Source organism: Heliangelus exortis, chromosome 1 (genome assembly GCF_036169615.1).
Source record: "Heliangelus exortis chromosome 1, bHelExo1.hap1, whole genome shotgun sequence".
NCBI lineage: Eukaryota > Metazoa > Chordata > Aves > Apodiformes > Trochilidae > Heliangelus > Heliangelus exortis.
Genome location: NC_092422.1, coordinates 26,500,781 through 26,524,610, shown reverse-complemented (window position 1 = coordinate 26,524,610; position 23,830 = coordinate 26,500,781). Strand labels below are relative to the sequence as shown.

Below are 23,830 nucleotides of genomic sequence, written 5' to 3'. Positions count from 1 at the left end.
TTAAATTGGATGAAGAGGTCAGCATCTGTTCAGATATGTGGTTCCAGTAAGTGATTGAATGGCTCCAGATTTTATTCAGTTTAGAATATGTGTGATGCAGATGATGTAGCTGACACTCCCCTAAATACAATATAAACTAATGTTCTTCATTGCATTTGTAAACTTAACCATAATGAAGGAGCATAAAACCAGTAATAGCTGTTTCATACAATTTGGGGTATGGGGAAAGAGAGAGTGGACACCATCCAACTCTATCACCCAAGTTATAGAGTATGGGGAGATGACTCCTTTTTTCATGGCGAAGGGCTACTTTAAAGGTGTTTCATAATAAAAACACAAATTTCATCTTCTGGAATAGTCTTTTTTTTTTTTTTTTTTTTTTTTTACTCTTCAGTCCACTCAGGAAGACAGCACTATTAATATGAACAGAGCTTGATGCCTAAAATTACACTCTGAATACCTCCTTGAGACTGAAGTACTGCTCACCAGGTTGCAGTACACTCATGTTAAAAGAATTAACAAGTCATGAAAGGAATGCAAAGCTTGTGTAAGCAATGTATTTTTCTCAGCATTTATCCATCAGATTTGATGTGGAAACCCGGCACGTGTTTGTTGGTGATCATTCTGGGCAAGTGACTATACTCAAACTAGAGCAAGAGTCCTGCAGCCTTGTTACAACATTTAAGGGGCACACAGGTAAGGAAAGCCTCAGGAGGACACAAAATTTGGTTCTCCACCTATGTTTAGTGTCATGGTGGTTCGAGTCTCCTGTGAAACACCAGGAGGGCTTGTGTCAGTGCATAGTGTGGAAGGGAGATAGACCTCTAACTCTCACTACAGCTCATGTAAGTTTACTATTTATTGGTAAAGAGGAGACTGATTAGACTACTGACCAGAAAACTTCCATAGCAGAAAATGCCACAATCAGTAACTGCTAATTAGAGCGAGAGTAGAACAAGTTATGGTAATTGTGGATGGAAAAGAATGCTCCCCAAGGAAGGACCTGTATAGGTAGACTCTTCTGTCCAAGAGAAATCTTGGAGGCACTAGTTACTTGCTTCACTGCTGGGCCTTGTGCCCCATCAGACTTTTAAAACAGCAATTCTGGGATGTGATCCTGCCATGCAACAGAAAAAATGATGGTCATTTCTCAGCATTTTCTCTTCATATCCCTCCTCTGATTGAACACTAATAGCTCAATCATGAGGTAGCGCAAGGTGGTGTAATCCATGTGCTAGGATACTGTGAAAATGCCCATAATATTCCACACTTGCTTCTCTTTTGTAATCTCCTGTGAATGATAGAAATGAAAAGCTGTGTAGTAACACCTTTACCATCCTTCTACCACACTTTACTGTTCAGTGGATTCATCCATGAGGGTGACAGCAGAGCCCTCTGCCCTGCAAAAGAGCAGGATGGGGCTTCAGGAGGTTTTCTAGGCTGTTAGTTTTCAGCTGGCAAGCACAGTGTCTGCGTGGCCTTTGTTGAAGTGACCTGCCTTTTAGTTGCTCTCTCTCCATATTTTTTTGTTGTATCTTTTGTTTACCTATTTAGCTACATTCCTACCTTCCACTTTCTGTAATGAAATGACTGTTGTGTGCATCTCCAATTGCAGGTGGTGTCACTGCTCTCTGTTGGGACCCAATACAGCGAGTTTTATTCTCAGGCAGTTCTGATCATTCCATTATAATGTGGGATATTGGAGGAAGAAAAGGAACAGCCATTGAGCTGCAAGGACATAAGTATGTTAAAAGCCTTTCCTCCTGCTTCTAGGGGTGAAAAGCTAAAGGCAGAAGCCACATCTCAAAACAAACAACCCAAAGGTTGTAGTCTTCACATGCCTCAGGCTTGTATGTGTGACTCCCCATGGTCCATATACAACTGGAACAAGTTGCTTATAGCATGTTTTTCAGCATTAGGCCCACAGGCTGGTTTGAGAGTCTGCAAAGGGCACTGAAGGAAAGCACAATATCTATAGCTGTGAATGCTTTAGTCCAGAGCTTGCACCTTTGTTTGAAAGAGGGGTGTCTTTATGAGAAAAGCTGCAGGGAAATTCTCACTTTTCAGGTGTCAAGGTCTTTTCTTCCCCTAGAGGGAGCATCAGGCTTGGACAATTAATCCCTTTTTCCTCAACACTAACTTTTTCATGCCACTTTACCTACAGCTTGAATTCTAAGTAATGTGTGTCACCCTTAGGGGCCTTCATCATCTCCTCAATGCAAAGAGGCTTCATCTTTGCACAAGCAGACCTCACATTCGTGCAGCTTAGGAGATGTTTTCAAAGAAGAGTAAACCCAGGCTGGGCACTGAGTAGAGATCAGAATGGCTCTAGTTGCAATGATCTAGCCTTTTAATGCTGGCAGTGCAACAAGTTTGTTTCAGTATATTAGTAATGCATATTTGTGGGAATGTATGTCAGACAGGCAAAATCCCACAGTGGTTTTAGTGGCTTCTTACATATTCATGTGTTTCTTTGGAGTGGTGCTGCACTCTGCTTAGCAATTTGGATGTTGGTGAGATTTCAGAGTGGTGCCTATGTTAATTTTGAACTCCCCGTGCTTGATAGTGCTGAAAAAACTCTTCATTAGTTCCTCATTGCTTCATTCCTAGATGTTGCAGTGATTTATGAAAAAAACCCAACCAACTTATACTGCCTTTCTGATAAGAAGATACCTTACCAGGGCTGCGTTTCTGCATCCTCCAGATGTGCCTTCAGAGAGGCTCAGAATTGCAGCTCTCTTCAGGGCTCCCAGAGCAGCTGGCTCCTCCCATCTCAGGGGCAGCAAAAGCAGTTATCATAAATGTCTTTGCTTTTGTAAATACTGCCCAGATGAGCAACACTCTGCTTCTGGTCCCAGTTGCATAACAAAGACTGATGCATCCAATGGATGTAGCGAGGACAGTGAGGAGAGGAAGGGAAATGTGGGCAAACAAGTGGTTTACACTGCTTTACTGTATATTCTGCACCTACTTGTGAGCTATCCAAGATGGTTGATTAGTAACTGTCTTGTTTCTTTTTCAGTGATAAAGTTCAGTCTCTCTCCTATGCTCACCACACTCGGCAGCTCATTTCCTGCGGTGCAGATGGGGGAATCGTCGTCTGGAACATGGATGTTGAGAGGCAGGAGGTAGCTACTTGGTTCTTGTTGATTTGCTCAGAATGTGGAACTTTCGACCTGAATGAGATCATTCCAGGCTTTAAAAATGCTTATTTTTGTTGTTTTTACATGCTCCAGTTGTTATACAGCAATTATGCTGTGCCTCTGATAATACGGTACAGGGGAAGCAGCCTGACAGAAAATGTGTATTAAGTGGGCTGCTAAATGACTCTTACCCTTCACATTACTGCTCCAAAAGACAGACTCTAAGGAGGGTAATGTGAAATGTTCTGCTTTGTTTTTCAGGGCATTATGAGAAATTTTGTCAGTTCAGAGGTGCATAGATGGAATGATAATTATTAGGCATTTTTAACGAAACAAGAAAGCTCTTTGTTATCTCTGAAAACCTGCAGCCCCTGCAACAGGGTTTTTTCCTGTTCTTACTAAAAAGACATTTAGCTAGGGCTTCAATCTCACCTGTTACTCAGTCTTGCTTCCCTCTGGTGTAACCATGTCAAAGTGGGGTAAACAATGACTTTGCCAGTCCAGACAGTAAGATTTCACCTACGCTCTCCTAATTGCTTTTGTGCTGTGCAGCCAATAAATGTCAGTGGGTGCAAAAATGAACCCCAGGTCTCTGGCACTGTGGAAGCAGCCTCCGCTCAGCAATTTCTGAGCCCTGACTCAGAGAGGGGGAGCAAGAGCTGTGCTGGTGAGTCAGGCACCAACCCTGCTTGGCAGTGTGGCAAATCCTGGCAACACGAATCATGGCAAACCCCTGCCCTGTTCCTGGGGAGGGGGGCATGTGTGCACCCCAAGTCTGGACAGGGACAACTGTCCACTGTTAACTGTCAGCCACAAAGTATTCTCCACTGTCAACTACGTCCCTGACAAATTTCTGCTGGACACTTCTACGCTGCTGACTCTGTGCTGGGACCACTCTGTGCAGATCTGCAGGTGGTGCATGGATCTGCAGGTGGTGCATGGATCTGCAGATGATGCATGGTTCTGCACATCTCCCTGCTCCATGTCTCCCCAGTGCAGTGCCAGTCCTTCCCACTGTAAGGCATCACCGTGCTGCTGGTCCCCCCTGGCACAGGGAGCTCCACAAAGCCTTTGAACATTGAATCATAGAATCCTAGAATCCTAGGGGTTGGAAGGGACCTCGAAAGATCATCTAGTCCAACCCCCCCTGCCAGAGCAGGGCCCCCTAGAGTACATCGCCTAGGAACGTGTCCAGGCGGGTTTTGAATGTCTCCAATGAAGGAGACTCCACAACCCCCCTGGGCAGCCTGTTCCAGGGCTCCGTCACCTTTACAGTAAAAAAATTTTTTCTGATATTCAATTTGAACCTCCTATGCTCCAATTTACACCCATTACCCCTTGTCCTATCACTGGTCACCACTGATTGGTGGTGGGTGATTGGTGGGTGCTCTGTGTGCTTAACAGTGAGGGTCTCTCATGGGGGTGAGTGGTGGGGAAGGCAGGGAGAGAAGCTGAACACCTGAGCACTGCCATTTTGTCATACAAGCCTTGCCATTTCGAAATACAAAAATTAAAATTGTGGCCAGCATAAGCACAGCCAGATAATGTGGAAGCAGGATGGAAGGTGGGTGGAGGGAATGACAGGAGGATTTTGCTTGGGAAGCTGGGGAGCAAGCAGCTGCTCTGTTGCAGGGAGTACCTGTGGGATGATGCTGCACAGCAGGGAGGTGTGTGGCACCAGTTCCCAGTCCTCATAGAGCTGCCCAGTTGAGAGTCAGCAGTATAGAAGCATCAGGGAGAGAGCTGGCAGTGGACAACTGGTGGCAGACAGCTGTCCTAGACCCCCCTCCCATGTCCCCACACTGGGTAGCTTTGGGCAAAGCTTTTGGCAGCGTGGGGTTTTCAGCAGCTTTGATGGTTTGCTTCAAGGGTTTTTGCCTTCCTGGGTTGTAGGAGTCTCCCTGGAGCTAGGAGAAAAGCTAACTGGAAAATCGGATTAAAAAACTGATCCAGGCCTAGGCAGGAACTGAGCTCCCTTTTTAATGTGAATTAGCATTCCAGTTGGCTCTCTTTAATTACTAATCTAATGGCCAATTATGTCATCAGCTCCAAAAGTGAGATGAAAGAGGAGCAATTTCCTTCTTCCCAACAGATGTTTCCTTTTTGCTGCAACTCAAACTTCCAGAAATGAAAAATTTTATTTATTCACTCTCTTCAGAAGGCTACAGTAAGGGTTAAGAGTGTCTTGTCACAAAACAGCTGGCAAGTCTGTGAGAGGTCTGGTTTAAAAACTGAAGGTGACATATAATTAGCTAAATTTAGAAGGTTTAGCAGCAGGTCTGACTATGGCTATGTGAGCTTGTTCATTTTATCAGTATTGCAATAACATGTTCATGGTGCTAAACCACTCCCAAGACAGTAGCCTTTGAGATTTTAATACCACACCTTGGTTTGGGATCCTAGAGTGTTTTCTTCTGGATTTTGACTTTGGTATTTTTGCCCATAGTTAAAGGTTTTCTCCCTGTGATATGTGCTCAGTACTCACTTTGATGCTGGCAGATTTTCCCACAAGTCTGAGATTTCATTAGAATGAATTAAGCCATTGTAGACCTTGACTCTTTATTTAATCTCTGTTTTTAAAAAGCTGTGAGAAGACAACATCTGAAAGATGCCAGAAGCTGTGTTTCTGTTTGACTACAAAGCACTTACTTGTCACAAGCAAAATGTCTTCATCTATAGTGTTCAGATGCTTAAGAGATTAAAACTTATACACACAAATGCAAATCTGTAGGCATTAAACAGAAAGCCTGTTGTGAGTAGAAGAGACAAGGATTTTCCCTGGCACAATGAGCTGCCTTCAAAGTCACTGGCAGAGAAGCTGAAGCAGACAGTTGCTGTATTGCTGGAGGTCAAAGCTATCCTGGGAGCTGAGGGTGTCCATCAGCCTTACCTTAACTTTGCCTGGCTTTTATATCACTTTTAATTCTTAATCTCAGCTGTATTTCCTGCCATTTGAAATTGCAGCATGTGAGAAGCCATTGGCTGTGCTAAGCCAACTGAAATTTGTCAATAGTGTGTTCTTACAAAGTATTAAACATTATTTGGTGTTTATTTAATTTCATGGGGTGGGTGGGGCTGTTGGGGGTGTGTTGTAGTGCTGCCAAAGCAGTGGTGGCAGGGATGGGATGGGATGGGATGGGATGGGATGGGATGGGATGGGATGGGATGGGATGGGATGGGACGGGATGGCCTGGTCTGCATGGTCGTGCCCCACTTGAGGGCTGAACATGAGCCAGCAGTGTGCCCAGGTGGCCAAGAAGGCCAATGGCATCCTGGCCTGTATCAGGAACAGCGTGGCCAGCAGGTCCAGGGAAGTGATTCTGCCCCTGTACTCAGTGCTGCTGAGGCCACACCTGGAGTCCTGTGTCCAGTTCTGGGCCCCTCAGTTCAGGAAGGATATCGAGGTCCTGGAGCAGGTCCAAAGGAGGGCAACCAGGCTGGTGAAGGGACTCCAGCACAGATCCTATGAGGAGAGGCTGAGGGAGCTGGGGCTGTTCAGCCTGGAGAAGAGGAGGCTCAGGGGAGACCTCATCACTCTCTACAACTCCCTGAAAGGAGGGGGTAGCCAGGGGGGGGTTGGTCTCTTTTCCCAGGCAACTCTCAGCAAGACAAGAGGGCACGGTCTCAAGTTGTGCCGGGGGAGGTTTAGGTTGGATATTGGAAAGAATTTCTTTACTGAGAGGGTGATCAGGCATTGGAATGGGCTGCCCAGGGAAGTGGTGGATTCTCCATCCCTGGAGATATTTAAAAAGAGACTGGATGTGGCACTCAGTGCCATGGGCTGGGAACTGCAGTGGTAGTGGATCAAGGGCTGAACTTGATGATCTCTGAGGTCCCTTCCAACCCAGCCAATTCTATGATGATTCTGTGGGACAGACCTCCTTGCTGTGGGCTGAGCTCCTGGAGAGGGGGAGGCAAGAGGACGAGAAGGCACCTGCTGGGAAGGACAGGCAGACAGAGAGAGGGGTCAAGAACCAAGAGTCCTGAGTCTTATGTCTCCAGGAGGATTTCCTAAACATTGTGGGGAGATGCACTGCATATCCCCCAGCAGTTCAGTTGAAGTGTTGGGGGACTCAAATGTAAGGGAGGAGATCAGCTGCCCCCTCTGTTTGCCCCTCTGCTGCTTCAGGTGTTTCTGGAGCTTTTACAGGATCTGGTAAGAGTTGCTTCCTCACAGGGTGTCTGATCCATGCTATTCTGATAGCAAAACCCAGCTGCAGGAGAGAGAAGTGCCTTGAATATTTTCTTTCTTTTCTTTAAGTCTTCTCTACCTGCTTCACCCCCAGCTTGAGCACAAAGCTGCATGTTATGCTAGGAAAGAGAAGACCTTCATCTTTGTGTGAAAGCAGGGAAAAGAAATGGTTTGGGGTTTAGGTTTGTTCAGGTCAATTTCACCTCTCTCACCCCTATGTGTGATCTGTAATACAGACACCTCTGACAGCAGGAACACCTTTTACAGTATTAAATAAATAAATAAATAAATAATAAAAGCACATCAGCATTTCAGGTACCTTCCCTTTCCATACAAATGAGTTGCTTGACTATTGGAAATACTAATTGTACCCCATCCCCACCAGAGGCAGTAGCAGATGGTAAATGCTCTCCAGACAAGACAGGACAGAATATTGTAAAATGCTTAATTCCAGATTTAGAGAGGTGGGGGAGGTTTTTTTATTCCTGGGTTATTCTTACGGTCTTATAATCAAACTCTGTTTCAAGATTTGAGTGAGATGATTTCTTCCTGTGTCCTTCAAGGCTCAGAGCTGGGCCAAAAAAACCAACCCAGTGAACAGTCAAAATGGCATCTTGTGAAAATGGTGATTTTTAATTAAATTGAGTTGTCCACATTACTGCACCCCAATACATCTTTCTTGTTCTGTCTGTGGGCTCTGTTGGAAGCCTTTCTGTTTGTTGCTCACTCCTAATTTGTGTTTTGTGTGTGTTGCAGACCCCAGAGTGGCTGGATAGTGACTCCTGCCAAAAATGTGACCAACCTTTCTTCTGGAACTTCAAGCAAATGTGGGACAGTAAGAAAATAGGCCTCAGGCAGGTTCGTATGCATCCTTTGCTGTCTTAACAGGCTGCAATTAGGCTTTTCTCTCAAAATAGATCACAGTAACATTTTTTTCCCTAAAGCCCTAAGAACTTGCACTTTGTTCTTCCACAAAGTGCTCAATAATGAGACAGTGGGCTCCCCTCAGATGAAGCTTGGTTTCCTGATGAACTTACTTATCTTTTATTCTATTTTTTCTTTTTTTTATTTCTTGTTGTTGTTGTTGTTGGTTTGGTTGGTTGGTTGTTTTTTGTTTGTTTGCTTTTTGTTTGGGTTTTTTTGTTTGTTTGTTTTGTTTCATTTTGTTATTTCTTTTTCTTCCCCCAGCCAATCCCAGTAGCAAATGCATATAATGAGCCTTGGGCTGAGCAGATTGGTTTTGGACCTTCCATGGCTTTAGCCTTGAGAGATTTTACTTATTGTTAGCTAAATGTGTTGCAGAAAGAAATCTGCAGCTGATTTTTGGAACTGCATAAACCAAAGCTGTTTTCAATGATCCTGAGTAAACATCTGTAACTGCTCAGGCTGTGTTGGTGAGGGCTTATTGGAGTGCCTGGAACAAACCACTCTGTTTTCCTGCCCAGCAGGAGAGGGCTGCACATCTCAGATTTTTGGGAGAGGGATGTAAAGATGATGAAAGGGATGTACCTGTGAAGCTTGGAGAAGTTGAGTGTATGTGACAAAGCTGAGCTCATCACCAGAAAGCCCCTGACCTGTGGCTGGCAAGCCACCCTCTGGGTCCTACACAGCCAGAGCATGAGAAAACAGCCAAGGCTGGTGGCACCAAAATGCAGAAGCATTGGTGCTTCTGGGGCAGAAAATGGCCAAAGATGTTGACTCAGATGAATAGTTGGTAGATGTCTGTACTTAGAAGCTGGAATGGGACTAGAGAGTGACACTGGGATAATGTAGATCTCTCCTACCTCAACCTAGAGATGTCTTAACATGTCGTGTGCTGCTGAGCAAGGGTGTCATCCCCTACACCCCCAAAATGAGACTCCCCTGTTCAGGGGTAATTCCAGCTCTTAGCCCTGTGGCAGCTGGCTGGCTGGCAGGGACACATCTTCTGGGTGTATAACGTGACTCTTTGTCCTGTTCTCCCATCTCAAGCTGTACCAATGAAAATGTCAGCTTGGACTTGCTTCTTCTCTCTTCTACCCTGCTGAAGACCCCCTGTAACTCTGGCCATGCTCAGTGTAGAAGCCCTGGCCCACAGCTACATTCACAGATGTCAAGTGATGGAGGCAGCAACAATTTGCTGAGTAGTGTATGATGCCACCCTGGAGCTAGGGAGAGAGGCAGAAACCACCTAACCTGGGTAGTGCTCTACCTCCACTTCCTAGTGTCTGTGCTAGTGATCAGCTGCTGCTTGCACCAGGTAGTGGAAGAGGGGAAAAAAAGTAAGATTTCCCTCCCCCTTGCCTTTTATTCTGAAGGCCTTGTCTGTTTTCCTTCATCTTCCTTCGGAATCACTTTCCTGCTTGCTGCAGCTTCTGCTGGGTCTTGCTGGAGTGAGATGGTAGAACCAGTGGGACCCAGACAACGAGCTGGGTTTGTTGCTGAAGGTGTCTTTCCATGTCTTGTCTCCTACAGCACCACTGCAGGAAATGTGGGAAAGCTGTGTGTGGCAAATGCAGCTCCAAGCGCTCCTCCATCCCTCTGATGGGCTTCGAGTTCGAAGTGAGGGTCTGTGACAGCTGCCACGAGTCTATAACAGATGAAGAGTAAGTGTGGGCACTGAGCCAGTTTGCACTGGAGGGAGAGGGGCAAAACTGCATCCAGGAGGGCCTGGGTGGATGCAAAGCTCCAGGAGCAGCACAGAAGGGTGGTCTCTGGGCTCTTCCAGCAGGATAAGCCTCTGTGGTGCCCACCAGAACAGGAGGGAGGGAGTGGCTTCCAGCCCTGCTCCTCTCATGTCATAGAGGCCTCAAGGTGGAGTTCACGGAGAGGCTGCTGTACTCAAGACTTTGCAGAAGCACTCAAATGCTTGTTGCCTCAACAGAGAACACTGGGGCAAAATTCTGCAGTCTCCCAAACCTTGCTGATTCCTGGCTCTCTTCCCTCAGGCGGGCACCCACAGCCACTTTCCATGACAGCAAGCACAACATCGTGCACGTACACTTCGATGCCACCAGGGGATGGCTGCTGACCTCGGGGACAGACAAGGTTATAAAGGTAAGAGCAAGGAGATTGCTTCTAGCTCCTGAGTTTCATTTCCCCTTTCTCTCTCGTGGGGTTCCAGGTATGTCCTACCTGCTTTCTTCCCCCCTGCAACCTTTCACTGGTGGAATTCTGCCCAATAGGGACCAAGAAGCTCTTGGTCTGTAAAGGTATTGCCTGAAAGGGCTGTGACAGCTGCTCTCTGTGGCTTTTCCTCTGGGAAGACAAACTGTATCTCAACATGGTGAATCTTTGTGTGGCTAGGTGAATAAATAGATCATATATACATACATAAAGCTTATAACAAAGCTTGAATAATGTCTTAACTCACAATGTGTTATGACTATGCTAATCACAGAATCACAGATCATTCAAGTTAGCAACATAGGGTGGGTTTTTTGGCTTCTCTGAAGGCCAGCTGTGTATCTGGCTTATATGGCTAAAGCACAGTGATATACAGAATGTTATTTGGTTACCCTCTACCAGGCTGATGTGAGTGCTGGCAAATGGAATAAAACTTTATCAGACTTGCTGCATACATGTAGCTTCTCTTAAGCCAAAAAAAAAAAAAAAAAAAAAGGTTCAGAAAAAGGTTCAGAGTATTTAGAGAAGACATTTTATTACCATTTGCCATTGTTCACTATATTGTCATATTTTATTGTATTAACAGCTGTGGGATATGACACCAGTAGTGTCTTGATGGTACATCAGTGGAACTTGAAAGGTGATATGTACAGAAGAAACAGATTTCCTAACCCTAATCAGACAGCAGAAGACAGGCAAGGCTGGCTGCAGTGGCAGATGAGAAAGGAACGAATGTGTTTACAACGATTTTATGATCTCTGCTTGATCAAGGCTGAACATTTGCACGAAGACTCTTTCCACTTATTCTCAAAATATACAAGAAGGTATTTTTTTAACTAATGGTTTGTACGATCTGACTTCGGTTGTCTTGAGTTTGTTTGGAACATCCGTGTGCAGCCCAGTTTTTCAGTTTCTGCATTTCACTGTGTCAGGATGTTTGCTGCTTTGTACCGAGGGTTCTCGGGTTGTGTCTTACCATGTGAGTGTTCAGTCACTGCCTCTCCCCACAGTGAGTACCCAGTGATTTGGGGTGTTTCAGCTGACCAGGCTCTCTGCAGTGGCTGAACTCCAGGCACGGTGTTGTGTGTCCTCCGGGTGTGCCACTGGGGAGCTGAGGGACTACTGCAATTCCTAAAAGGGCTCTACTATCTGCTTGTCCTAACAAACATCACCTGGAGGGCATTGTGTTGGTTTGAAGCAGCTAAAATCCAGCTTCCTGCCTCTTTCCTTCTCTACAAGTTGCAAAGCCAGGGGACAAGGTTGCTTAGCAACAAATTTCTACAAAAACTGAAATAGTTTTCCATCTCAGAGCATTGCAAGGAGCACACAGACCCATTTGAGTTTGATGAGGCTGGCAGGCTAATTAAAAATAAATTATTGGCAACAGGAACTTTTGGTAGTGTGTGCATGGGCAGGGGGAGGGTGGGGAGGGGGGTATGGACCTAATATTGGTCTAGGTCTGAAAAGTCTGGTTTATCTCTACCTCTACCTTGAGCAGCAACATTTCAGCATTTATACCTGTCTGTGTTGTTGATGATGAATTTGATTTTCCTGTTTTCCATAGGATTAGTCATATTTATTTTTTTAAAATGCTGATGGTTTTTATTAATTTCCACTACAGAGCAGAAACTGATATTGCTGAATGATGCCCATTGTCCTGTTGTCATATTTTACGGTTTCTTGTAAAAATAAAAAAAGTATTTAAAAACCTGGATTGACCAAAATTACCTTTTAAAAAGGGCATTGTCAAGGTGAATAAAAAAAAAAAAAAAAAGCCCTTTTTCCCCAAAGGGATCTTATCTGAAGTGTCAACTCTAATCCAGTTCACTTTTTAGCATGCTATTGCTGATAAACTTGGAAACTGGTGTGGAGAATGGAACTGCAGACCAGACCTAGGGCTCTCCTGTACCTGCTGTTCAAGCAAGGCCTCGTGCTCTGCAGCTGCTGTCACACAGGTGCTCTGTCTTGCCCCATTTTGAACTTTACTTTTCCCCTCCAGAGTGGGGAAGCCATGGTATTTCCCACTACAGAGCACATTGCTACTTAGAGAAGCCTGGTGTTTTCCTTTAAGTGATAATGCCAAAAGAAAATAAATCTCTTCCTTTGTTTGCCTGGCAGTAATTCACTTTTGAGGAACCACATAAGTCAGCACAATCCAGAGCATTAATTCTTGACCAGTGAGCTGCTGCAGTAAAGACTGAGTGGACTTCCATGTGCATGTTGCAGGATTTTCAAGGAAAATGTATTTTCAGGGAAAATTCTCTTTTTAAACATCCTATAAAATGTACTTAATCATTTTGCATTCATGTTCTTTGAAATGATGCTACCTTGGCTTTCCTGGTCATACAGCCTGTTGTTGGTTCCCCTGAAGGCAGCATATTTTAAAGCATATTTTGAAACATGATTCACACAGCACTGAAAACATTCTTTTTCCAGCTTGAATGTTTTTTGGTTTTTTTTTCCTAAGTCCTCCCACTTTCTCTCCTGGAAGCTAGATGCTTGTTTCCTCTTGGAAGGCTTTTCATTACACCTTTGTGCCTGTTTTCTGGTGAGTGGAGTGGTTTTGGCTGACAAAGCCATGCAAGATGAGCAAGTTGCCTGCCAATATTTCATTCCAGCTGGAGAAGTCGTATGAAACTTTACTGGACTGCACTGTTCCACATTACCTTGGGCTCAGGGCCTTTTGGCTGAAGACCTGACTTGCTTTGCTGTGCAGAGTCTCTCATGATGGCAGCAACAGGGGAGCACCAAAGTGAGCATAAATCACTGTTCTGTGCCCTGTTCTTGAGCAGAAGTTGTGCTTGCAAGAAGCCTGGGACCCCACTGAGAATTCTGCTCGTGCTGATGGAGCAGCAGAGTCAGCAAGCTGAGGATCTGCCCCTGAGTCAATTCCTGGTCCTTTGGAACACGTAACATTCACACAGAGGTGAGGAACTGAATCCAAAGGAGTCTGAATTTGGGAGTGAGGTGAGTTTGGACTGCTTTGCAGTGAACTCTTGCCCACATCCTCTTCTCTTCTGAGCAGTTGTGGGTTTAGTGTTGTGTATGGGTGAATGTTGAGTATACAAATTCATTCTGCAAAACTTCTGACTAAACTACCTGCAAGGTTATCAGAATTTAACCTGAACATTCCCTTATCTTAAAGTCTCAGGACAGACTGCTCTTGCTTAGAAAAGTGATACAAGCTGAAAGTGAAGCTGGTGGAGAAGGGGAAGTGTGTCCCTTTTTTATGACTTTTAGAGCTGTACTTAGAGATATGAAGGGAAAATGGGTGTCACTAATTTAAGCAATAATTCCTTTACCTCCCAAATGAAGCCAGGACTTTATGCTGGTCAAGGTACAAAGCCTGCCCTCCTGTTCTGATGTGTTAGGGTAAGAGACTCAATTTCTTCTGCCTCCTAGCTCAACACAAAAAGGGATCCCTGTTGCCTGGTCCTTTTACTTTCATTTTAGCTTCTGAATAACAAATCCGAGCTATTTTTATGGATTGCATTATTGGGGATGGGAGCTGGGGTGCTTTTTGGTACAAATGTAACTGTGCAGCACCCCCCACACACTCACCCACACACAAACAAAGCCAAGTCCCTTCTCAGGGCTGCTGCAGTGCCGGCCTCTAGTGGTGCCGGGGGGTGTACAAACAGTGCTGGGCTTCCTCTGCCCCTCACTTTAGAAAACTGCTTTTCATTTATGCCCTAACCAGTGTTTGCTTTGGGGAAGAAGCAGTGTTCCTCACAGCATCTGCCTGCTGGTCTTGGTTTTAAAATGAGCAGTACCTGAAGCTTTTAGGGGCTGGGGCAGGCGCTGTTCGCACACAAGGTGCCTGAGCAGAGGATTGGAGCCACTCGTGTTCCAGGTTGTCTGAAAAAAGGTCAACCTCAGCACCAAACTTGAGGTTTTTAACCTGAAAATACTTAAGTAAAGGGAAAAGCATGTGGGCAACTTCTTGACAGAATAATCCTGGAAGAGGACATCAGTGTGCTGAGCTGTTAGCACTCCTGTCTGTCTAGAGCTGCTCTTTCTAGGTGAAGCCCAGGTGACCTCCCCACCTGAATGTCAGCACAGTGACTCTTAGCACATCAGAGGTGACTGCTGACTGAGAGGGTGCCATGAGTACCTCCAATACTGGGAAAAAGAGGGATGTGTTCCATCTGCATGGGACTGGTTGCTGATAAAAAGGTGGATGGCTGGACGTTCAGTTGTTCCTGATCCAAAAAACAGGGTATGGGAAAAAAGTTTGCTTTAAAGCTGCTGAGAAAATCACTGTTAGAGAGGAATATGTAAAGTTTTTTCCCAGTTGTGTCCAATTCAAGGCTCCCCAGTGCAAGAGAGAGATGAAGCTACTGTGTGGAGTCCAGCAAAGATGATGATGGTGTTGGAGCCCCTCTCCTGCCAGGAAAGGCTGTGAGAGCTGGGACTGCTCAGCCTAGAGAAGAGAAGGCCCAGGGGGGATCTCGTCCATGTGTATAAACACCTGAAGGGAGGGTGCACAGAGGACACAGCCAGGCTCTGCCAGTGACAGGAGAAGAAAAAATGGGCACATGCTGAAACACAGGAGGTTTCCCCTGAACATCAAGAACACATTTCCACTGTGAGGGTGACAGCACTGGCACAGGCTGCACAGGGTTTGTGGATTCTCCATCCTTGGTGACATTCAGAAACCTTTTAGACATGGTCCTGGGCAATGGGCTTTAGGTAGGAAGTTTGGACTAGATGGCTGCCAGAGGTGCTGCCCAACCTGAACTAATTGGAAATTGGAAGATTGGAAAATTAAGAAAAAAAAGATGGATCTTACTTTAAATCTAATATAAAAGGCTACCAACACATTAATGAACACTACATAGGTTTGTCCTTGATGTTCCAGATAGGACTGGGGTAAGACCAACCAACATTCTGTTTTGTACCACACAGGAAACAGGCCTACAGTGTGTGGTTTTGCAGGGCCATGCCATTTCCAGGAGATCAGATGGAACACTTGTTAGATTTTGTTTCTATATGTAACAATGATAAGCAACAATAACAACAAACTCGGTGCTTTTTCCAGGATGGATTAGTGCACAAACTCCCTTCAGCATCAACCTCTTGTGTAATACTGGTGAAGAACCAGATCTTTCTCTTCAAAACTGCATATGACATTTGGCAAGAAGTCTTTGCTCTTCAGAAGAAAAAAGTGGTCCTCCATTTGTCAATAACCCGAAATTCTGAAATATGAGTTTAAGATTAAATCTGTGTGGTCACATGTGGCTTTTGATTGCATTTTCCCAGTTTGGGGGATTTTCCCTTGTGGCAACTTTTTAGCCATCTCTGAAATTCTGTGTCCTGCAGGACAACATTATGTTGCTAAGAACAGAAAGAGGCTGAATTCAGAGGCATTGAAATTGGTGCCATGCGGGGACATCGAACTCAAAACAAAATAAACACAAGAGAGCAGAGTCTACTGGCAAAGTCTTAGCGAGGAAAAGATGCCAAAAGAGCATTAAAAAAAAAAAAAAAAAAAAAGGCAAGCCATTAGTGTAGAAAATAAATATTCATCAGAGCTGTACAAAGCCAAACCATCCCCTGTCCCTGAGCACTGTAAGCTGCCCAGCAGTCCTGTCAGGATTCAGAAGCCATGAGGAGTATAAAGTTGTTCTAGTGAAGGGAGATGGAGTCTATGAAGATCTGACTTAATTTTCTTCTTCAGTTTAATTGCCCAAATGGTATTTATCTGCCTCACGTAGAGCTGGGAGGAATGCAGTATATGGGGCAGCACTTTGTGTTTAAATAATGGGATTGTCACCATTGAGATGGTGCCAAGAGGTGTTAACCCTTATACAGATACAGGTTTTACCATTCTGCAGTTACTTGTTCCTCAGACACTAAATAACATTAATTTATTAAAGGTTTTATCACCTTTCCATTTTCCAGGTTAGTTTACAGAGTTTTTTTTCATTCCTGTTCACTGTATTCAGCACCTTTGCAAATACCAGCCAATTATGCACATTTTTACAACAGCTCATGGCTTCTCTCAGATGTGGAAGACCTGTTAATTAACACCTCCACCTCAATAGAAAATTATGTGGGGTTGCCACCACCAAATAGCCAAGAAAATTTTAGAAAAAAATGAATATGTGAACCCGATTCATCTTTGTCATCACCACTAGTTTCAAATTAGTTTCTTGAAGTTTCCACCATGCTGTCTGATGGTGAGTAAAATATATTCCTTATCCTCCTACTCTGCCTGGAGCCAAGACCATAGTTTCCTGGGCTACAGTTTGGGGTAAAACTAATTAACTCTGCCTTGGGGACTGAAGTTTTCTTGCTCTGTGCCCAGGCAGTGCTATAGCCAAGGGAGAAGTCCAGCTGCAGTTATGCTTTAAGACCAGAGTGACTGAACAAAAAGCCACATCTTGATAAAACCTGTCTATCAGGCACTTGCTCCATGAAATTATTACTTCAGAAAAGCTGATTTTATTCCCTAGTTAAAACACATGCTTTAGTTTTCCAACACTGCTCCTGACTCTGCTTGATAAGTTCACCACACTGACCAATATCTTGTGGGTTTCACTTTCTTTCAGAATAGAGGAATTTTTCAGTGTTTTCTAGGAATATTGCTCAGCAATTTGCCCATCTTTTCCTCTCATATTTTGTAACATGTTCCAGTTCTGTTCTACTATGTAAATATCTCCAACATAACTGAATAAATTGTGCTGGTTTAACCCCACTAAGCCAATTTCTATCAGCTTCTGGCTATTACTTTTTCCTTCTCTATTTGTGCACTGATTTGTACTGAAGAATTGGGGTTACTGAGTTTTCATCTTGCTCATCTACCTGTCCTGGCACTTGGCATAACACTGACAATTGTGTGGGTGTGCAGGGCCATTCCTTTGCCATGACAAATCCTGACTCTGGCTGCCTGGCAGTGGGGGAGCAGCCAAGGGAAGATGGGTGTTTGGGCAGTGAGGGAATTGCAGTTCTCTGACAGCTCCCACGTGAGGGATTCACAGAGGGAAAGCAAAGGGAAGATGCTCACGAGGAAGATTTTACCACCAAGGAAATCTCCACTTCCTGGGAGCTGCCCACCGTTTGCACCAGTGCAGGTTTCACACTTTTTCCTCTGTTCCAGCAACATTTTTATGTGTGAAATACCTCTGCCACTGCTGGCACTGCAAAGGGTGGAGTTGTTTCTCACCATGGTAGGCTGAAAACCTGGCCTGCTGAAACCTTTGGCTAGGCTGGCACTGTGTCTCCTTGAAAGGCTGTGCATCACCTTTTGTCTTGAGAAAGAATAAGTTTCCTTCAGATGAGCAAATCATTTTTCCAACGTTTATCTGATGGCTCCCTCTAGAGAAGGAAAATAAATACTGACCTACTTCACAAACTGAAGCTCTTGAATTTGGTCACTTTTAGCTGCAGAAGTGTTTTTGTTACACTTGCTCCCCGTCAGACTCCTTGTCTTTTCAATGCCTTTTTTTCTCTCATTGTCTAGATGAGTGCTGTGAGGATGGCTGCAGGAAGAGAGTTTTCTTGTCATCTTATTTGAATTACAAAATTACCTCCTGTAAGCAGTAGGTGGGTCTGCCCAAAGGCACCCGGAACACTTCACTCAACAAAAAAAGGGATGAAGTCTGATAGATAGACAGGAAAATACTCTCAGCTGAGCCAGGAGAGAGCTGAAGCTTCCTGCTGCCAGCCAGAGGAGTGGATGGATGTTGTCCAGCTCTAATTTTAGATAAGCAGGATCTGGTGTCATGAGAAGAGGAGTGTGAGGCAGCAACACTCACATGGAATGAACGTAGGACACAGGCAAAAGGAACTTAGGGATTAAAATAGTTCACAGCTGTAATTCACTGGAGTCAGTGACCACCAGGTTGTTCTCTGAAAGAGTAACTCAATCTTCACTTTCAGCTCACTGAGTCAAACAACAGTTACTGAAAACTTGTACTGCTCCTACTGCTATGGTTTTAAAAACGCTCTGTTATTCCAAAACCACAATTAGTTATTGAACTGAAAATTGAAATGTCTGGCCCAGGGCTATGTCCCACTGAAAACATTGGTTACACAGAGGTTTTTCAGCACTGGCTTAAGTCTGCTTACAGTGAAGTCTGTAGGAAAACTCCCCTCTTTGAGCCTAGGCAGGGCATGTCCAGTATCCTGAGTTTTGTTTAACAGGAAGGAGTGGCCCTGCTTCCATCTTGTTCCCAGTGAGTGGAACTGTGGAGAGCCCAAAAGCTGGTGGGAGTGTTGGTGTAAATGCCAACAGCCAGCAGTTGCAGTTCACTCCAAAGTGTATACAGGAATGCCAAAGGCAGCAAACAGTTGTTTATACCTTTACTCAACCACAGGCTGCTGGGGTTTTTTTGTTTTTCACAAAGCCTTATGAAAAGAGAAAATGCAGTTCACAAAATCATCTGGTATCTGTTACACTGACCTAAAATCTTCAAGACAGAGAAACATTTCAGTGTCTCCTGCGTTGCTGCAGTCAGTCCCACTGCACTGCTGATGGGCTGGGCCTTTCCAATAGGACATGGGGAAATGATTCTGCACATGGCCTGGCACATTGGGTTCCTCTCCCTGCAAAATCCCCAAGAGCAAAAACCTCCTGACTAGCTAACTTCATAAAATGAATGAAAAATACCCAAGCCTTCAGAAAGTGAAAAACAACTGAGGTCAGAGTCTTTAGCAGCAGTAGAAAGATACAGGAAAACAAAAACTACATCCAGTAAATCACTGTGAAAAAGCCTTTCTGCTCTCTACTGATTTACAGTGAGAATCCCAATGAGTAACTCAAACGTCCACAGGTCAGGTAAGATGAATCCCATCTTCCAAATAAAATGCTCACATCAGAAAGTGAACTTCTCCTTTAAAACCTGTGCACCTCAGTGCTCCCTTCCCCCTCTTAATCCACTCATAATGATAAAGCAATTCCCTTTGACCCATCACAGGAACAGCAAACACTTACAGCTTAGCATGTTGTTTCTTTTCATCCTTGGAGTCATGCAGCCATTCCTCCACTGGATCCAACCATGCCTGGGTGCAGTTTGTGTTGAAACCTCCTACTCCATGGTGCCTTGACATGAACACTATCACATTCAGCCCTGGCTCCATAGAGTAATGTGGAAAGCATTTGGCAGCATTCCTAAATTCTTGCTGTTCAAACATGAGGAAGCAGATCACTTTTGCATACCAGCACTGATTTATAGAAACAAAAGGCCATGAGGAATCCTCCCATTTAAACCAAGCAGGAAATGCAAAAGTTCCTGCATTCCCGGGTAGAGGTTTGAGCCCAGTCCCCCCCACGCAGTGAAGGAAGCCACCAACCTGTCAAATACACTGCTGTTTAAGCATTGTTTAAAAACATTTACCACTTCTTTCCTGAAGCCTTTCATGAGGGCCACTGAAGGGATAAACCTCTGCATTCCTCTATGCTGAGAGTTTTAAAAGATGTAACTTCACAAAGCTTTGGCTTTTATTTTAATTTCCAATTTTTCTTCCAATCAGAGAACACAGCCTTATTGTCTTGAGACAGCTGGTGCATATTTACAGTGGGAGAGACTCTCAGCAGCATAAAAAAAAAAATATGGTTGCAGGCATCACTCTCCCCCATGATGAGAACACCTGAACACAATTTATTTTTGACAGGCCTATGGCATCCTACCTCTCCTCAACAGCAGCTCCACTACAGCACCCTTACTGTGCAATTAGAAACATTGTGGTTACTAAGTTCCTGGAGAAGTGGGTTTAAACTTCTGGGAGAACTCTTCCAGAACCTCCATTAGCTTTTCCTCATCCTCTGGTGGACTGTGAGTGCTTGCCAGGGGTAAGTGTGTAGAGACTGGTTGCCTGTCTGGAAGAAAAAAAAAAAAAAAATTAAATCCTTACAGATACACTATAGGAGTTGGAATCAACGATTTTTATGGGTCCCTTCCAACTTGAGACACAACATGATTCTACATTTTAGTTACCTTTCCCAGCACAAAGGAGATTTTTCTGCTAGGCAATACACTTCCCAAACATAGCTTATGGTCTTGGTGCCAGGAATCATCTTTCAGATGGCCATACACAATGTTAGTTAAGTGTATTTCCCAAACCAGAAATTAAACTAATTTTGTTTATATTCTGGAACTAGACTGACCTGTCCTTTTGCACAGTATCATAGAATCATAGAATCCTAGGGGTTGGAAGGGACCTCGAAAGATCATCTAGTCCAACCCCCCCCTGCCAGAGCAGGGCCCCCTAGAGTACATCGCCTAGGAACGTGTCCAGGCGGGTTTTGAATGTCTCCAGTGAAGGAGACTCCACAACCCCCCTGGGCAGCCTGTTCCAGGGCTCCATCACCCTTACAGTAAAAAAATTTTTTCTGATATTCAACTTGAACCTCCTATGCTCCAATTTACACCCATTACCCCTTGTCCTATCACTGGTCACCACTGAGAAAAGCCTAACTCCATCTCCCTGACACTCACCCCTTACATATTTGAAAACATTGATGAGGTCACCTCTCAGTCTCCTTTTCTCCAAACTAAAGAGACCCAGCTCCCTCAGCCTTTCCTCATAAGGGAGATGTTCCACTCCCTTCAGACTGTGGAGCAAGAGACCTCACTTGCAGCTAGGCCAGGACAGATAAAGGAAGGTCTTCCTGCAGGGTTATTCCTGCCCTCTGTCACCAGCACAGCTCTTGTAGACAAAGACCAATAACTTGAAATCATTGCTGCAGGCAGAGGTTGCTTTGTCAGCATGAGACAGGGTTTTTCCCTGCCTCCTGGATAATGTTTCTACTGCAACAGAAATTCCCAAGCTGGAACTTTGTAGTTTGGCTTGTATCTTAAAATGCTTACTTGCATCCTTAATGGTTAAATTCCATTTGCTAAAGAACTTAGGCTAATTGCTCAGTCACAATAAATAATATGTATTCAACATAAAGATGCCTGACCAAATTTGCTCAATTTGATGCTCTGATTGAGATTTGGTTTTCCAAATCTCATACTCCTCACTTGCTCTGTGCAAACACTGTCCATTTTAAGGGATTTTTCACTCCCCCCAGAAAAGGTACCTAGAGCCTAGGAACCTTATGACAGTGCTCTCAGATGTTTGTGAAGTAACCATCAGAGCTACAGTGCAGCACTGTCAGTCTTAGTTATTTTATTCAGTCCAACTTCTGCTGTAGCCAGCTGAGACAGTAAGCACAAGCTGTTGCAACACTGGGCAGCAGATTTCTCTGGAAACCTATCAGGCTGCCATCAGGCTTCCCAGGGGAGCAGAGATGTTTGGCTCTCTTAAGGGTAAACATTGTAATTGGCTGCACACACCCCATAACCTCTGCTTATGGAAAACAGTGGAGAGAGAAACATGCAGAGGAACCTTCCCTTCTCCATCACTGCATGTGAACTGCTTCCTACCTGACTGCAGTGCTTCCAACAGCCTGACCTAAAGTTTGGGAACTGTGTGTGAAAGCCAAGTTCAGCATCACAAAGAAGATGCTTCTAGTCTTTGGAAAGCAGGACTCTGTCAAACTTTTTTATAATTATTATTTTGGCAGATGAAGAGAATTCTGGTTGTACAAGTCTTTTGTTTATTTGTTTTTTCTCTCTAAGGGAAAAAAATGCTGGCTTTGGTTTGCACTCAAAGGGGGTGGAATAAAAGAAAACAGAGGAAATGGAGGGAAGGTGTGACTGTGCCAGGAAATGGTCATCTAGGACCAGGAGAGCAGGGTTTGTGGTCAAGTACTCCTGCACACAGAGCCCTCTACTGAAAGAGCTTGAGGAAGGCCCATGCTAAGTGGTGGCTTCCAGAGGGCAGGAAGAGAGAGAAATAAATGACTTTATCACTATTTGATAAGCATGGGACGTGGACACAAGACTTTTCTTGCAGCCTGAAAAGCAGTCATGCCAAGACCAAAACTCTCAAGAGTGATTATCTATAGCTGAAGAGCCAAGGTACGTTCCCTGTTTAATAAAGCTGGGGGTAGACAAAGGCCAAAGACAAGAGCCTGGTGGAGTTATGATCTAGAGCAGCAGTGTTAGGACCAGAAGATGCTGACAGGAGTACAAAAGACAAAGCCTGGTTCTACAGAGAAGACTGACCAGCTGGGATATCTGGTTTCTGCATGATGACATGGAAAAGGTCTGGTTAAATACCTGTCAGCCAAGCCTGTGTGACTGTCTGGGAAGGGACAGAAGGGTCAAAATCAACACAACTCCAGAAAAGTCTGAACTTCCTGCACGCTGTGCCAGGAATTCAGTGGATTGGGATTTGAGCACCACATCCCACAGATACACTGGGCTCCTGTAAGCTATTACCCTGAGCTTTTCCTTTCTCCTACAGAACTGACCTGCATCACCATTAAGACACCTATGCTTCCAGATGGTCCTACTAAGATGTCTGTCTTAGAAAAAAGAATAGCTCTAATTTCCATTCCCTGTGCCTAAAGTGCCAAAAATGCCACTGTGCTCAAGTCTCTGTCCAGCATTAGAGAAAGGAGGAGCTGGCAGTACTAGCAAGTATGGAGCAGTAGGAGCCTGTCAAAGCAAAGCAACCCCCAGCACTCTGTGAGAAGGATTCTACTTTCCCAGCATCATAAAAGATGCTGTTTGACTGCTGTGATTCACCTTCCCTTGGCACAGTCTTGCACACAGTCATTTTAATTAAAAAAGCAAAGCAAGACAAAACCCAACCCTCCCTAAAGAAATGCTTTGAATTCTCTATCAGCTACTTTATAGGACAAAAGCAGGAACATAACCACACAGTTGTTCCCTGGTTGCACAATGCTCACTTGAACCTTTAATCTTGGAACGATTTGAAGAAACACTTTATCCTTTAAAAAAGGGTTTCTTGGTTGAGCATTCATTCCCCTCCAGGCCAGATGGGGATCCTGCAATGTAAATAGGACAGTGCTGCCTTACCTTGGAAGAACAAGCCACTTGGTAACTTTGTTGCTTCAGAGGATACTGCCAACCAAACAACAGTATCAGCCCCCTGGGCCTCAGTGCGTAGAGAATTCTTCATTTTCTCATAGAAATCTGGCATTGCTGATCTCACAGCTATAAAGAATAACAATGGAATGATAGTCTGCCATGCAAGGCTTTTTTAATTAAAAAAAAAAAAAAAAAAAAGCCCCCCCAAAACAAAAGCAGCTTAAAATTCACCATTATGAGTGCAGGAAGAAGAGAAAGCATCTTGGAGTTTATGAAAGAGAAGGAGCATTTCCCCATAGGCTGGAGTACAATGAGTTGTGGTGAAACAGTGCTGAACTGCCAAATGATCCCCCAGTTGTTTGTTTGAGTCAAATAACAGGGACAAAACTGGTATGAGCTGAAAAGAGGATCAGCAAGAGGATATTGAGCCAATTCCCTTCCCAAGTGCAGAGATGTAAGACATGAGGCAAACAGAAATACAGAAAACCAGGTTATTTTAA

At 44.5% G+C, this 23,830-nt stretch overlaps 2 protein-coding genes across 3 annotated transcripts in view; one reads left to right on the top strand and one right to left on the bottom strand.

The window, feature by feature from the left end:
* WDFY2 (WD repeat and FYVE domain containing 2) overlaps positions 1 to 12,152 on the top strand; it is a 61,130-nt gene extending 48,978 nt beyond the window's left edge. Inside the window, exons 6-12 of the mRNA XM_071738656.1 lie at positions 584 to 696; positions 1,616 to 1,742; positions 3,023 to 3,128; positions 8,092 to 8,193; positions 9,790 to 9,920; positions 10,263 to 10,371; positions 11,027 to 12,152. Of these exons, the coding sequence (XP_071594757.1) occupies positions 584 to 696; positions 1,616 to 1,742; positions 3,023 to 3,128; positions 8,092 to 8,193; positions 9,790 to 9,920; positions 10,263 to 10,371; positions 11,027 to 11,056 (718 nt within the window). The 3' untranslated portion in view covers positions 11,057 to 12,152. The remainder of the gene's footprint in view (positions 1 to 583; positions 697 to 1,615; positions 1,743 to 3,022; positions 3,129 to 8,091; positions 8,194 to 9,789; positions 9,921 to 10,262; positions 10,372 to 11,026) is intronic.
* A 7,725-nt stretch (positions 12,153 to 19,877) lies between these two features.
* The window catches only part of DHRS12 (dehydrogenase/reductase 12), a 29,321-nt gene continuing 25,368 nt past the window's right edge, over positions 19,878 to 23,830 (bottom strand). For both annotated transcript variants that reach the window (XM_071738670.1, XM_071738675.1), the window contains 2 exons: positions 23,319 to 23,456; positions 19,878 to 20,263 (listed from right to left, as the gene is read on the bottom strand). In XM_071738670.1, the coding sequence (XP_071594771.1) occupies positions 20,136 to 20,263; positions 23,319 to 23,456 (266 nt within the window). In that variant the 3' untranslated portion in view covers positions 19,878 to 20,135. The remainder of the gene's footprint in view (positions 20,264 to 23,318; positions 23,457 to 23,830) is intronic.